The following is a 16,644-nucleotide window of genomic DNA, read 5'->3' as shown; positions in this document are numbered from 1 at the left end:
ATTTAGTGCACTGTATTATGTGAAATAGCACATTGAATGGCAACACTGAATATGGTCCACTTCAAAGTCATACATGATATACGTAACATGATCTCACATCATATTAAAATGACCATATAATGACATGCAAAAGGGTGGTGTGCACTGTGGGGGACTAGTGGCTTGATAACTAGATTGGCACCCTATAGTTTGTCCTCATGTGACTTGCAGAGCTGCACAGCTGCATGACCCCAACTACTTCAGCATCAGTGGATAGGCCCAGCCATGCCAGCAGTCATAGAGGTGATTGAGTTTTGATTGCATTCTTTAATGTGCAGCTTGGCAGGTTGTTCTCACCTACCCTATTTATTGTCCAATCATTCCCATCACTGCTTGTCCTACCTCTCTCGGTCTGCATATATTCTTTCTGTTCTACTTTTGTATCAGCATCTTCCCTGCTAGTAGTGGTCTGCTTTTTATGTTTGTGCATCTGCCTCTGCTGCCTTTCCTATACTCTCTTTCCAAACCCACATCACCTCCCCTGCCACCCTTCTCTAAATGTAAAAGGAGAACAGGCCAAGCAAAAATGTACCCTCCTCTCCCATGCTACTTTTCCCTTCCCATTGCTCTTCTGCATATTCCTTTGCTTTTTCCTTCCTCTTACTATCATATCATTCCATTTCCTTCCCATTTATAATATCTGCATTGTAATCACTTTGCTGTTCAGCTCGTGTAGTGCTTCTCTGCTGTGCCCTTTTTGTATGGGAGTGATGCTTTGATGAGTGTGCTGATGAGCATCACCGCAAGAAAACTACTTGCCTGTTACAGGGCCCGAGACATTGTGCAGCCCATACTTCTGGACAATGCCTGCTGATTTTTGCAAAATGAATAGACTACTTATGCAGGACTAGACTTGTCAGGGCCATGGTGAATTGCCAGTTATTCATACTTAATCTCCATTGGGTTGTATCATGCAACTTTGGATGTGCTACTTTTCACACTGCAGCTGCTCTACCATTTTGTTTTGTAAAGAGTATATGTGATACCAGGACAAGTTCTTAGTTTTGGCCTTTCATATTTGATCAAGTAAGCTGTTATTGAACTAATCACGCTCATACATAGATAAATATCTTGGCAAGTAAAAAGGCTGAAGTAAAAGAATATAGTCCAAGTGCTTGTCTCATTTGTGCTGTCCTATCGGTCTAGTTTTTCATTATTGTTAACTACTCTGTTGTGGATTGCTGTCATTCCAGCTAATAAACTATTCAGACAGGATGACAAAGAAAGAAGCCAATAGCCAATGGCGGGGGGTGGTACTGAAGGGAAACTTACTGTGAGGGAAGGATTTCAACCTGTCTATATGGACTGGACCATTCTGGTAATTAAGAATAAGCAATTCATCCTTTTTTTCCACCCAGAATCCCCATTCTTCAAGTTGTACTTCCCCACTGAATAAGCCCATCCACCTTCCATTTGAGGGCTCAGCTTAATGGTTTATACTTCTCTCTGCACAAGTATGGGCTTTGTGTTGAGAGTCCTACCTTCATGGGGTCTTGGGATATTTACTGGTTTAGGCTCCTCCACTATGGTGGCTAGCCTTGGGAAATTACAGCATAATCCACCTCCGCAACCTTAAGGACATGCATTGATCTATCTATCCTAGCCCCCAGCCTGATGCCCAATCTCCTGGAGTTCCAGATATCAATAGGGCTCAACAAGAGAGACACGTGCTCTCCCCTCCAGGATAGAAACTTCCCATCCTTGCTGCCAGCTCTGTCAAATGCCAGAGCCGCTAATCAAACTTGGGTCTTCAGGGTCATAGACAGACTTTACTCCTCTATGCCACCACAGCTATTTATCATTAGTTATTACTTGTAATACTAACTGTTATTTGGTATACTTTGTTGTTACATATAAAATCCACTTTTTTATTTAGAAAAGCCTAAGCAAAATTAAAATTTCTTGAATACACAATAACACTTCTTTGTGGAACTACTAATTAATAATCTCACCTCCATCTTAGGTGCTACATCTTAGTAAAGAAACAAGAAGAAGCTTGTGTCCATGCAGCAAACACTAAAACTACAAACCAAAGAAAAATGATCACATACTGCTTGCTCTAGGAAGTGTAACTCTGAATAAAAACAGACTTGCGACCGCCCATTATAGAAGCTGCTTATGGTTTATTAAAAATAAAAGATGCTGTAAAAACACATTAAAACCTTATAATTTTACAAACTTATGGTCGACCACTTTCATCCTATAAATGTCAGGACTTCATCAGACCCATAAAAGTCTGACTGAGAGAATGCTCATTTAAAAGTTCAGATAAAAGTGTCACATGATTCAAACTGTCCAACCAAAAACAAATTAACATTGAGACTGTGCCAAAACCTTTTTATACCAGTGCTGTCAGTAACATCAACAATGTACTGTGTTAAAACATATAAAAAACATATTCAAAATTGTATCCCTCTCTGGGGGTCGAAGCATGTATAAATTAATATTTACTTAAACAGCAAAGACACAATTTTAAATATTTGTGTATCCTGTAATGTATGAAATATGACAATTCTCTGGAAAAAAAACTTGAGAAAACCATGGTCCATTAGACTAACAGATCAGGGTAATCCTTATTATATCAAAACAAGGATAAAGAAATGTGGGTTTGGCATAATGGTTAAGGTCTTCACCTTATAGTGCAGCATTTGATTCTGACCTCCACTTAGTGGTTAGGCTTAAAATGGCCCTTTAGGGTAGTTAACGTAGTATTCATGTATGAACCTAAAGTTCAAATATGCAAATTAACAATATAATGCAGGCAGTTTTTTTAACATTAAACCAACAAAACAGCCTTTTAATGTTTGTATCAAAGCTTAGCACTCCTCAATTTTAAGGCAGGTGTGATATGTCCATTAAGTCCTGGGGAAGTTGCAGCATTTGCCACTTCATTTCTTTGTACTCAGTAAGATTTTAGTAATAATCCTCCTGCCATACCACTTCTAAGATTCCATATATATATTTTTTTAATTTGCACATCAGGGAGTGCTTATAAAATGAATTATTAATATTCTTATGTTTTATATGATAGTTTTGCTCATAGATCCTTTACAGAGACAATGCTCTGTTTTACCAGTATAAAAAGCAGAACAATTTGAGCACTTTGCAATGTAAATCACTCCCTTAGTTAAACAATTTCTTTTAACTAAAGGAACTTTTATGTTAAGGTAACAATCTAGTTCAATATTAGCTGCATTCAAAATAAAACTAGATTGGTTGCAGGACCATATTTTTTGTACCATATTTATTATTGCAGCTTGTAAGTTTATTATTTTCCAGGATGATTTTTAAATATTCAACTCTGTTTTAAATATAAGATTAGGAATTACTCCAACCTTTTTATAAATGTCATTGTCAGTCTTAAATATGATCTACTTATTTTAATAATGTTTTAATTAGATTGTTTTGGTTGTTATATTGAATTGCCAATGCCTGTGAAAAATTATTGGTTTTATTGCCTGCATCTTTAGACTTATTGTGAAATAAGGACTCAATCTATAAGTGGGGGGCATTTATTCCTTCAACCTTTTTATCATTACATCTCCTATTTTGTCTAAAACATTCCAGGATATCTTATCTCTAAAAATATATTATAGATGTTGCTGTACTCTAATTTAAAAAGATCCAAGTTTGAACACATTCTTGCTGCTCTAACAAGCTGTCCTTATAAATATTTTTTATTTATATGGTATGGATGACTACTTTGAAAATGTATGTTTTTTAAAAAGTATGTTTCATATATATTGTAAATTTGAAACAGTTTAAAATTGGATTCTTGGAAATAGTCACTTTTAAATAATTAGCATACTTTCATCAAACTGATATGTAAACTTTAAAAAATCTGTCATGTTATTGATAAATTAAAAAAAAATCACAACTTATATCAGAGGGACCTGTCCAAAAGATAAAAATATCTAAAAATCTAGAATAAAATTTCCATTTAATGTTGTAACTAGAGTTTCAACATGTTTGTGTTCTCAACTCAAATTTGTATATACTGGGGCACAGGCTACACCCGGAGCAACTCCTTTTAATTGTCTGAAATATTCTCCTACAAAGAAAATGAAATTGTCATGTAATATCAATTCCATTAAATCAAGCAGGAGTTTAATGAGCCTGTTATCCAAACTTGTCAGTTTTAATAAAGCTGAATGGAAATAATCTAGTCCCAAGGTATATGGTATACAACTAAATAAATCTAAAGCATACATTGTTAAAATGTGCAATTATCACTATAAAATTCTTGTTTGATCTTAGATAAAAAATCCAATGAGTGCTTTAAAATGTAACGAGTGCATGAAAAAAATATCTTTCAGAGTTCAATCTACAGATATAGCCAGGGGTAAGTTTTTCAACCTAAGGCTGCTACAATTAATCTGAAAGGTAGATTCACCACATTTTATGTGACTTCAGGATCCCAAAAGCTGCTGGAATAAGAGGGTTTTTAATATATAAGAATACATATACCTCAGGTGAAATAACTCCTTGTCTTAAAAAATCTTCCGAAAATAATCCAATTTTTTATATGCTATGTATATCTCATTTTTAGAAACTGATTCATATAGGTCATTGTCTTGTAACATATTAAAAATCTTATTACTATAATCAATTTTGTCCAGAAAAAAAATTCCCCCACCTTTATTGGGTTTCATTACTCTTAAAGAAGAATCTGTTTTAAGTGCCTCTAAAATGTGTTTTTCTTCTTTATTTAGATTAAAAGAATGCACTTGTGAAGTTTTTCTCAAATTATATAAACCCCTTTCACAACTTTCTTGAATAATGCTACCAGGGTGTTAAAGAGGGATTATGAATACTCTTATCTTTCCACAAAAAGTCAGAAAAATTAGAAACCTTTTCATATTCCTTGGAGTTTACTGAAAAGTTTCATTTTCTGGTGTATAGTTTCATTTCCAAAGGGGTATCTCCAATGTCCATTTTTTTTGTGGGGCACAAATTTAAATCCTTTGCTAAACAGAGAAAAATGTCCCTCCGTGATATCTAATTTACTGTTGTTAAAAATTTAAAACCTCTAAAACTTAATAAAATTCCATTATGTGAAGTTTGTACCTTGTCATGTGTATTGTGTTTAGTTATTTGTAATTCCATTAGTTTTTCCTGGTGTTTCCCTTTGACTTTCCTCTACCTGCTTGGTTCCCTCTCTCCGAATTCTAAAAGTTTGGGTGTTGAACCTCTTGAAAATTGGGAGGGTGGGTGTTGGGGTGTCTATTTTTCATTTTAATAAGGTGTGCCAATCCTAACCATGCCCCTGCCACTAACCCTAACATACAGCTCACTTAAAAAAAATCCACAACATATCACTTTTCATACAAATTTAAGCTGTATGTATGGTAAGGTTATGGGTAGCACATGCCATTTACCATGTGAGCCTTTAAAATATGTTGACTGCTGTATACAGTAAAATAGTAAATTTGTAAATAAATTTACTATGACCAAGTGGCCTTGGCCTTTATGAATGGTAAATTGAACAAAACAAAAATGAATTCAAAAGGCACATATTATTTACTTAGAGGTGCTGAACAATAATTTTATGTATAAAGCTGAAAAAATGAAAGCAGTGGAAATATACACTTTGACTTCCTCAATGTATCTTGAGTAAATGAAAAATGAAAAAAAAAAACACATTTATTTTCTTTGAGTAACTAGCCACACTCAATGTCTGCATCATGTTCTTCCCAGCAAATGTTTCTTGCTTCAGGTTTCTTTAACTTTTCATCTATCCTCCATTTATTCTTCATAAACACAATTCTCCTTTATTGTTCATCCTTTCTTACTAAGCTTTTCTTTAATCAATTATAAATAGTATGACACCTAACACTGTCAGCACTATTAACCATGTTACCTGTTCAGTAGAGCTGTTTCAGTTTCTGAAAAAAGAAACGGCTCAAGTGTATTGTATCATCTTGAGTGTCTTGTGGGTGTGTGGAAAAATGGTGGAATGTGCTTTTAAATGTATCTAGTAGACTTTACATTCTCATGACCATTAACCGGGCAGTCACTGTATTAGTTCGCTTAATGAATGTCTGTCAATTCTGTACAGAAGGATGCAGCCTATAAAGCCAAAAGCAAGAAGTTTCTTCCTCAAGTCATAATATCATGGGGTAGAGCAGGGTTTCTTTACAAGGATTTGTAGTGCCTGAGATTTTGTGTAACTGAGAAAAAGATCTGGCTAGGACCGCAGCTGTGACTTTTAATTTGCAACCTGTTGCTGCCAGTGCTGTGTGGGAGCGAGTCTTTGTGGTGATGTCACCTCTGTGCTCTGCAAGCCTTACTTCTAATGTACAGTGAATAATGTAAATAGTTTGTGAACTGAATGAGAAAAGCCATGTAGGCAATGTGTCTCTTTATTTCTTCAAATAAATATGTGTTATTTTTATTCTGAAGTTTGAATGACCAAAGTTATGAAGACCAGACTAAAGCAGTCAACAATGGAATAAATCACATCACACTAAAACATGTGGAAGATTCCATCTAAATTAAGCATGTATACAGTACCCCAAAAAAAACACAAGCAAACTTTTGTTTCTTCTTAAATATTCTAAGGTTTTCATCACTAATGTGGCACAACCTCTGATTTAGCATATACAATAGTGAATATGTGAGTTCGATGGAGAAGGGGAGTTAACCTCCTGCAAAGAAATGATTTCAGCCCTTTTTTGTCAGTTGATTATTTTACTTTGGTCTCGTTAAATTTAGTAAAATGTCCAGACATGACATGAAAAAAATTCCAAAAGCAAACGATAGCAAACAATGAGCCAAGATTATAAAACTAATATACAAGTAAGAAAATGACACAAAAGCAGTGGAATATGAGGATGTCAAGTGTAAATGCTGTTGGAGTAGGACATAGCAAGCTTATGAAAACAGAGTGTAAGTGGAAAGTAAAAGTACACAAATCAATGGATGGAAGGACATGTGGATGCTAGGAAAATCATTTCTGAAAAGAGTCTTCAGTTTCCTTAGCCCCTTAATACATAGATTAATAAACAACAAGGAGAAGGTTCAGATGGATGAGAATAAATTATGTATGGGCAAAAAAGTAATATAAATGTTGAGGATATTAAGCTAATTAAATGTATATTTAACATGGACAACAGATTAGGGTCTCATAATTATATATCCAGAATTGTTTTATTTTACCCCACTTTATGGTTTAATTTTTCAGAAATATGAAGGCATTTAGCAGAAATCTTAAAAACCACTGGTTTTATTTGTGTCATGATGAAATATGGGTGGCAGCCTGCTAAACATAGCAAAGAGTAGTCTTTCTAAAATTATTTTTGTTCATGTGCTAATGGATTTTTATACTTCAAGAACTTTAAACTGCAACATAAAAAAATTTAAAAAGTCTATGTTAATTTTGAAGAGACATAAAGGAGTAAAGTAGGATTGAAATAGAAAGTTCAGACTCGAAATTGGAGATCTGTCAAACAGCACATACAATACTATTGCTTTAAGATAGTCTTAATCTGGATAATTCAGTAGTCCATCACCTTTATGTAGGATGTGTCTTAATATGGCAATAACCCACACCTGGGTGTGGGTAATGCTGGATTTACCCACGGTTGGTGTGATTTGGTCACGAGGGCAAAGCCCGAGTGGCCAAACAAAGCCAACCGTGGGTAAATCCAGCATTACCCACACTCAGAAGTGGGTTATTGCTATTATACAATGACATTATTTAAGAAAAAAAAAATTACTTTTCTTAAATAATGGCATTGTATAATGCCTGCTTGCTGCCCTTCCGCAGCTGTCTGGTATTCTGCGGCAGTTCTGATGTACTGCGCATGCATATGCCTACGCAGTACATCAGAGCTGTGGGCAAACGCAATGGCGAAAACAAGATCTCCGTTGCTTTTAACAAACTGTTTCGCTATGTTAAATGGGTTTAACATAGCAAGACAGCAACGGAGTCTCCGTTGCTTTTTTTAAAGCTGTCTCGCTATGTTAAACCCATTTAACATAGCGCAACAGTTTTGAAAAAAGCAACGGAGAAAGCAAGATCTCCGTTGCTTTTTACAAACTGTCTCACTATGGTAAAGGAGTTTAACATAGCAAGAAAGCTTTAAAAAAGCAACGGAGAATCTCCGTTGCTTTTTTTAAAGCTGTCTCGCTATGTTAAAATCTCGCTATGTTAAACTCGTTTAACATACCGAGACAGTGTGAAGCAATGGAGATCTTGCGTTCTCCATTGCTGTAAAAAATAGTTATAGTAATGGAAAAAGTCCGGGCGACCGGACCTTTTTCTATTACTATAACTCTGATTTACAACGTGCATGCTGACCAATCAGCGTGCACATTTTTGAATATTAATGGGGGGGTCGTTGTATAATATGTATTTTATCACATTCACATATTGCATTCACTGTATAACTAAGAGCAGAAGAAGTCACATTTACTGTTTTAAATTTAAGATGCATCCCTGAAATGTTATGGTTGTATTGAAGTGTGGTGGGTTGGCTGCTTTCCTTCATCTTATCACAGTACTTCACAATAATAATGTGGTTATTGTCATGCTAAACTCTGGTAGATTAGCATTTTTCATGTACTTTATGTCAGAACTTATTAAAGCTGAATAAAGCATCCATATTTAATGTTAAATAAACATTTCATTGTTTTGAGCTTGTTTTTTTCTAATACAGGAGATTATTTTGGACTGACTGTGGTGAAAAGCCAAATATTGGGAGTTCATCACTGGAAGGCCTTGAAAAAGTGGTAATTGTTAGTACTAACCTACAGTGGCCCAGTGGGATAACGATTGATTACTTGGCAGACAGACTGTATTGGTGTGACACCCTACTGTCAGTCATTGAAACTTCAGCGCTGGATGGTACCAGCCGAAGAGTGCTTACACAGAATGAAGTAGGTGAGGTTTCTGGCAAGGAATGTACAAAGTCTACTGCATACATTTGAGCTACTTTTAAAATTAATTTCATGTTATATCATTTGATGTCACACTCCATAGGTCGTCCCTTTGATGTAGCAGTGTTTGAAGATCATGTTTGGTTCACTGACTGGAGCAAACCGTCACTCATGAGGATTGATAAATGGAATGGACAGAACAGAGTGCGCCTCAGAGGCAATATGACAAGGCCAGCTTCTGTTGCCATCGTTCATCCATTAGCCAAGCCAGGTATGTTCCTGAAGTCACCTGCTCAAATAAGTGTAGATTAGTAACAATATCCTATGAGTTTTAAAACAGTTATTCATCCATTACCAAGAAAGGTATGTTCACAATTTGGCTGCTAGAATAAATATGGAATAATTACACCCCACTCTAAGAATTTATGTCTCAATAGCACAACAGGTAGCACACTCACCTTTGGTGAAGGAAAACCAGAAAGCACCAGGTTCTATTCCCACTTCAATTGATTGGATTGCTGACACTGTAGTGCAGAATTAGAAGGGTTATACACTCATGAGTGTGTCATCCCAGAGATGACATGTTAAACTGAGGTCCCATCAGTTTCAGTTGGTGGTAGCTCAGGTGAATATAAAAGATCCCATGGAACTTAATGTAAAGAGTAGGGGAAGTTATTGATGCCCTGCCCAAATTTCCCTGGTAGTATAAATACTACCTTGAGCCTCGTATTGGAACTAACCCAGTCAATAAAGGATAAACAAAATAAAATAACATTTAAAAGTAAATAAATCAGTCAATCAATAAATAAAATATAATAGAAAAACGTGTAACAATCAAGATGAGAAGCCACTGCTCAGACTTGAAACTTTAATAAGTGTAAGAGAGACTGCATGTCACTTTTTACTGAGTTTATACAATCACTCAGGCTTCATGTATTACTGACCAGACTAAACCAGCTTAAACTAGACCTAAATAAAGTGAACTGGGAACAGTTTAAATAATAATAGAACAAAAGTAATTCTTAAAGATTGTTTATGAGATTACATTTAAATCTGAATTTCTTGAAGACTAGAGTCAAGCCAGATGTTAATATACAAAAATAATAGGACTGTACCATTTTTCCTGCTAAAGAATAATATTTAAGCAATGCCCTAACAAAGAGATTTAGAAAATAAAGGCAGATAAGGCTTAACTGGATTAAGTAATATGCCTATATCAAATATAACTCCACCCTACTACCACTAGGGAACAGGTCCTTAGTGCTCTCTCTCTAAGACCAAGAACACCGCATTAATGGGTCTAGACAATATCCCAGGATACCATCTTAATAGCATGAAACATGACCTATTAGGGCCTCTGGGCTTACTATTTAACTGTAGCCTTCAAACAAGTTTCATTTCTCATGAATGGAGAAAGGCAACAATCATCCCTCTGCACAAAGGTGGGCCATCTTCAGACCCTGGAAACTACAGACCCATATGTCTCAATAGTCTTATATCTAAAGCCATGGAAAAAAATTATCATGGAGTTGACCAATAGAGATATAGCAAACCTCCAGACACTGGACCCAACCCAGTATGGTTTTGTCAAGAGCAGATCATGCCTACTCAACCTGGTGGATTTCTTCAGGAAGGTCACCAAAGCAATGGAAGATGGCAAAGTCATTCACACTGCCTACCTTGACCTGGACAAGGCATTTGACACAATACCCCACTCAGGTATTGTTGATAAACTCAAGAGGTTAGATACAAACCTGTATGTCACCCGGCAGATAGCCAACTGACTTGCAGACAGGACCCAGGAAGTTAGAATTGGAGAGTTCACCTCTACAAAGAGGCCAGTCACAAGTGGAATCCCTGGGGGATCAGTCCTTGGACTGCTTCTTTTTGGCATTTACTTCTCAAAAGTCAAGGCCAATGTCAGTGGTCTCTGGCTGACTAAATTTGCAGATGATTGCAAATTAGGAGCTGTCATTGAATCTCACACTGGCACAAATGTTCTCCAGGAGGGGCTGACACAGGCAAACTACTGGTGTCAGAGCCATGGACTAAAACTAAATGCCAAGAAATGCATAATAGTATCCTTTGGGAAGTCATCCACCCCTGGTAACTATCATATTGACAACACACCCCTTAGAGATGACCCAGTAGTCAGGGACTTAGGGACATACATAAATAGTAGCCTAGCCGTTCATCTTCAAGTGTCTACAATGGTGAGGAAATCATTCTATGGTGAGCAACGTATAAACAAAGGTATGGCATCTAAGTTCAAGGAAGTCATTGCTCCACTGTATTTGGCATTCATCATACCTATCATTGAGTACAATGCCACCTTTAGTATGTACCTAACCAGGATATCCAACAAGTGGAACATTCACAGATGTTCCTCACTAAAAGAATACAGGGCATAAGTAATATGTCCTATGCAGACTGCCTCAAGGCTCTGTTTCTGTATTCTGTCTCCTACAAGCTTTTGAGGGGAGATCTATACCTGGCATACAGGGCATTGTCAGATCCCACTATGATGGACCTCCTGCATATTCATAAAACAAACAGCACCAGAATTACCCATTCTAAAGACTTAAACCTTGCCTGTGATATAAATAGGACCTGCTGGAGAGATATGTATCCCAGAGACTACCCCGTCTATGGAACAGGCTCCCATTCCATGTGAAGAAGAGTTCCTCCCTAACCCAATTCAAGTGCAACTTGGACAATTGGATGGGAAACCAGAATTTCATCCCTGGTTTGGCACCTATGTCTCTAATGGACAGAGGTGACCTGTAAATGGTTTATCTCCCAGACCCATGCTTACACTTATCAAGGGTATCAGAACTTGTCAGAGATTTGGGATGCATGGCTAGGCTTAAAAAGGCCCTTGTGGTTGTTAGTCTAGTAAACACCTATGAATCTATTAACCTATCTCACTACATGGTATATAAGTTGCAACCAATACTTCACTATCAGCTTACTTTTTCCTTCTTTTCAAAATGTTGCCCTAACTTTGCCACTTAAATTCACATACTGTATCACTATTCAGATCTAAAAATTTCTTCCTAAAAATAATTCACTCAACCATCACCATCTTCATAGAAATTAAATAACTGTAATAAAATAAAATAATGTACCCATTTGTACCTCACTTTTAACCCATATATTTGTTTTTGGAAAGATCATACTCATTTGGACTCTCAGTTTTTTTGTAGAGTATTTAAATGTTTCTTTTGTGCCCTCCCAAACTACCTTTTCCAGACTATACCTGTTAAGTTTTTATTTACTTTTTCTCTTGTTATTGCTTCCTTTGCATATCATCCAGCATTTCTGTTATCCATGTTTAAAATGTCTCTATTCTATCTTCATGCAAAACTGTAGTTTCCAAAAATGGATGTTCTGCATGAATTGATTTTTACCAGATCTTTACAAAAATAGCTAAAGACTGCCTTCTTTACTAGTAATGCCTCTGTGACAAAGGGGGATACTGTCAGCACAGCTATCTGGAATTTTGTGAATAATTATATGTCATTTGTGAATATCAGCATGATTTATATAAGATGGGTTGTCACAGTGGTGCAGCAGTTAGCGTTGTCACCTCATAGCAAGAGGTTCTCCGGTTCAATCCTCGGCTGGGGTGCCTTCTGTGCGGAGTCTACATGTCCTCACTGTGGTCACGTGGGTTTCCTCTGGGTGCTCCAGTTTCCTCCCACATCTCAAAGACATGCTGTAGGTGGATTGGACACTCTAAATTGACCCTAGGTATGAGTGTGTGTGTGTGTGTGTATCTTCCGTGGAAGGTTAGGTGCCGGGCTGGTAACTCAACACAGTAAAACTCTACTGCCAATCAGGAGCAGACAAGTGATCGGCTGTGGTGATCCCTAACCAGGAAAAGCCAAAAGAAGAAGAAGAACATGATTTATATAAGATGCTTGCATTACAAATGTATTAGAACTGTAGGCCATGTGTATATCCAACTGCTGGTACTGAAGTGTGCATTGAAAAGGTTTTTGCAAAGTGATGTTTGAAATGTAACCACAGTGGGCCCTACTGGAAGAGAAAAGAAATGTACATACACTATTGTAACTGTTCAAATGTATATATTTTAACAGTAGAAACCTGGAATACAGGAGGTTAACTTGAGAAAAATAGCTGAAATTAAATTACTTTGTAGCTATGCAATAAAATATGATATCATTCAATTTTCAATGAGTAGAGACACATTGTCTGTACTAGGGAGCTTTCTGTATTGTCTTTAGGGTGAATTAATTACTAGTCTTAAAATGTGGAGGAATGTAATTTTTTTATGACTTCCAGAATCTGCCAAAGATCTGAGGTCTGTGTATTTTCACAGGTAGATACTAAATATTGCCAAGCTTCCAGCAGTGGGGATTTCCTCTGGAAACTAAAGTCAGATGACAAGAAGTGATGCAATTCTGCAAGCTATCCCATCAGTAATATTTGATATATTAATTTAAGAAGTCTCTTAGAGAGACAGGGCATTTTATATTCTGTCTTGGACCTGACAAGAACCATCCACCACACATCTGCCTTGCTCTAATTAAGTATGTGTAGGAATAGTAACTCTTTTAGATATAGTCAGGAATATAGTGAAGCTTAGTTTAGCTATTTTTCTTTATCTGAGATGCTCCTTTAGTGTTGTTTTATATATTTCCTGTGATTTTGAACTCCGATATAACTGAATATATACTGAGTATTTTCTTATTATTTTATTATTTATTATTAAGTATATTTAAACCTTTCTTTGTGGCTGATCTGTGTAGAGATATTTAAGTTTTGAGAGTAATTGCATATTTATTTGGTGACACTGTGTGGGCCACTCCTAGTAGCCTTGCTCTTGGTCAAACTACTATTTGTATTAATATTAATATTACGCAGTGAGATTGGACACCCTTAGTTAAGGGCCTTAAAGTAGATTATGAGGAGTGGATTGGTGGCAGTGGTAACTACCTTATAGTCTAGGCAGAAGGGGGCATAGCTAGTAAACTTATGCCAGCCTCTCCCAGGGGTGTGTGTGTGTGTGTGTGTGTGTGTGTGTGTGTGTGTGTGTGTGTGTGTGTGTGTGTGTGTGTGTGTGTGTGTGTGTGTGTGTGTGTGTGTGTGTGTGTGTGTGTAAATCAACCTCAAAGAGTGTGTGCCAGCTGCTTGGGCAAGGACATGAAGCACTGGTTGGACAGACAGAGTGCTGGAGGTCTTAGCTTGGTCACTCAGCTGAGATATCAACTCTATAGCTGTGCCAGTGGGGAGTCTTATTGGGGATCTGGAGAAAGAGTGAGAAACCAGCCCCAGAATGACTGTGGTCTCTGTGTACTCTTAAGGGAAATTGCATGATGCAGATAGCTGCATCTGGAAATACTGTGTGTGCACTTGCCATCTTCCCAGTGTACATCCCCCACTGCTGCCAGTAATGAGGATTAAGGCTCCTTGATTATTGGTCCAGTGGTGGGTCATCACAGCCTCTTCTTATACATTCTAGTAGTCTGATCACTTTCCTTCTTGATTTCACACATTGGATACTTTCCTCTGGGTCATCAGCTATGACTACCCTCACGTTTTTTTGCACTTTTGTTTTTGCTGCTGTGTTTCCTGTGGCTGTGAAGTCTTTCCTAAGATTTTTAATGCATTCATTCTTTGATTACCCACTTAATTCAATTCAAAGTCACAGGGCAGCTGGGTCCTGTTCCAACACTTAGTGTGCACAAGGCAAGGGAAACTAATTTTGGATGGATGCAGTTTATTGCAGGGCACACATAAACATAGCATGATCATCCATAACTTATTTTTAGGACCACTTATTCAAATCTACGATGTCTTCAGGATGTGGGAGGAAAGTAGAGCACCTGACAACAATCCACAAAGACATAGGGGGAATGGTTCCCTAAGAGAAGTGTTAGTTCCACAACTTTGTAAACTAAAATAAGATTTACAGTTAAATACATTGAATGTCAAAACTCAGTGTAACATCATTAAAGTATTTTACAGCGGTCTTTCTCCTCCATATCCCTCATCATGGGTCTGTGACCTCCTTACAGCCCTGTTACATATTACACTGTATATGGTATTTCCAGGACTGCTTTATCAGAGCAGCATGAATACTCAGTGATACTGAAACCTTGAACATAGTCTGAAGTCTTCATTTTTACAATGGCATTCTCACTATTCTGAGCATGGCAGATATGGTCTAAAGAATTTAAACATTTCAGTAGTACAAAGGTGCAGCAACTCTAGTCTGATGCTTTCTAGGAACTCTGAACTTGTTAGCCTGTTATAGGGATTAACCCAATTGATACTGGAGAGAAAGCTTACTTTGCCTTTTGTACATGTGCTCTCATTTTTGTGGTTACTCTACCCATATTTCATGACCATGACTGAGGATGAAGATATAAATGACCTAAAAAGAAAGTGTATTATCTGAGAAGTCAGCTCCTCTTCATGATAAAAGAGAGGTACATTGTCAGAAAGAGAGGGGCTGCTGGCCCAATCCATGTCAATGTCATGCTGCTGCTTCACTTTACTCACAAATAAGGCCTTGATTTAGCTAGGTTCCTCTAATAATGGTAGCTGCTCACCCACCCCTAAGAAATACTACACTCTCTTCTGTGACACTGTCATGGTATTGGAATCAGAAGTGCTCTTTTTCACTGTAGATGTGTCAGATGAATGTTAGGGGGCAACATCAGGTACAGATAAGAAAGCTGTGACCTCTCTGTCCTCACATCAGTCATATGCATAACAATGACATGTTTTTAAGGAACAAAAGTGATTATGAATGGAACCACTAGCAAAGCCAGAGTGCCATGTAGAATGAATCTGACTTGAATGTAGACACACTTGTTGCTGCTTTTATACTGGGGCCAGATAATACCTCACACTGCCATAGAACCTTTCACAACATATGCAAAAACATTCAGTCACCTTCTTGAAAAATCACAAAATGACACAAGACTGATGAGCAAAGTCCCAAAAACCTTCATACAATTGATCAAGGCTAAATAGGCTGTTTCACCATTCTACAGCTTGGCAGATTTCACACTGTTCCAGATGAACATGAGGTTTAACTATCATCCAAAGTCTTGTCTTCAGGACTTTAACATAAGCTTTTCCGGGGAGGCTGGGGAGTGTGATTCCCACATAGCTGGAACACACCCCCTGCACACCTTGTTAAAGAGAGGCAACATGACTGCAATATTTATTTGTTTAAAAATAAATAAATAAAATTCTGAAAAGCATCCTTAGCCAAATGATACCTTAGTCGGCTGTATGGTTCACATGTGCTTAAGGCTGTCCATGCTTCTTGTTAAAAAAAACATACAGAGCAGGCACCCTCCTACAGTTAAAATGCATATGTTGCTGGTAGATAATGGCAGACCTGACTGTATGACATATATGTAAATCTCTGCTTAGTCTTCCTGGGCTTGTGTACTGCTCCCTGTAATTCTTGATTTCCCCCTCTCAGCTTCTATTTTACGCTGTTCATCTCATACAGTTAACTACCTTTGGAAACTTTCTTACCTTATGTCATAGCCAAAGCTTACTGAATGTTTTTTTATCAAACTGTTGCATTGCTGATGCAGTGGTTGGGCCCCACTGCATTAGCCTTGCTATTCTTGGGCTCCTCTGACTTCCCTACCCTATCCCAATTCCCGAACACCCCTCCTACTATACTTTTAAACTATCCTAATTCCACCCTGAAACTTCTCCCAACCTATTGCT

At 37.2% G+C, this 16,644-nt stretch overlaps 1 protein-coding gene across 3 annotated transcripts in view; it reads left to right on the top strand.

The window, feature by feature from the left end:
* Positions 1-16,644, top strand: part of EGF (epidermal growth factor) — a 1,284,649-nt gene that overhangs the window by 719,997 nt on the left and 548,008 nt on the right. For all 3 annotated transcript variants that reach the window (XM_044061467.1, XM_044061466.1, XM_044061465.1), the window contains 2 exons: positions 8,700-8,923; positions 9,023-9,190. In XM_044061467.1, coding sequence (XP_043917402.1) covers positions 8,700-8,923; positions 9,023-9,190 — 392 coding nt within the window. The remainder of the gene's footprint in view (positions 1-8,699; positions 8,924-9,022; positions 9,191-16,644) is intronic.

Source organism: Protopterus annectens, chromosome 2.part0, assembly GCF_019279795.1.
Source record: "Protopterus annectens isolate FY-2018-M chromosome 2.part0, PAN1.0, whole genome shotgun sequence".
In the NCBI taxonomy this organism is placed as follows: Eukaryota; Metazoa; Chordata; order Ceratodontiformes; family Protopteridae; genus Protopterus; species Protopterus annectens.
This window is presented reverse-complemented; position numbering and strand designations above follow the sequence as displayed.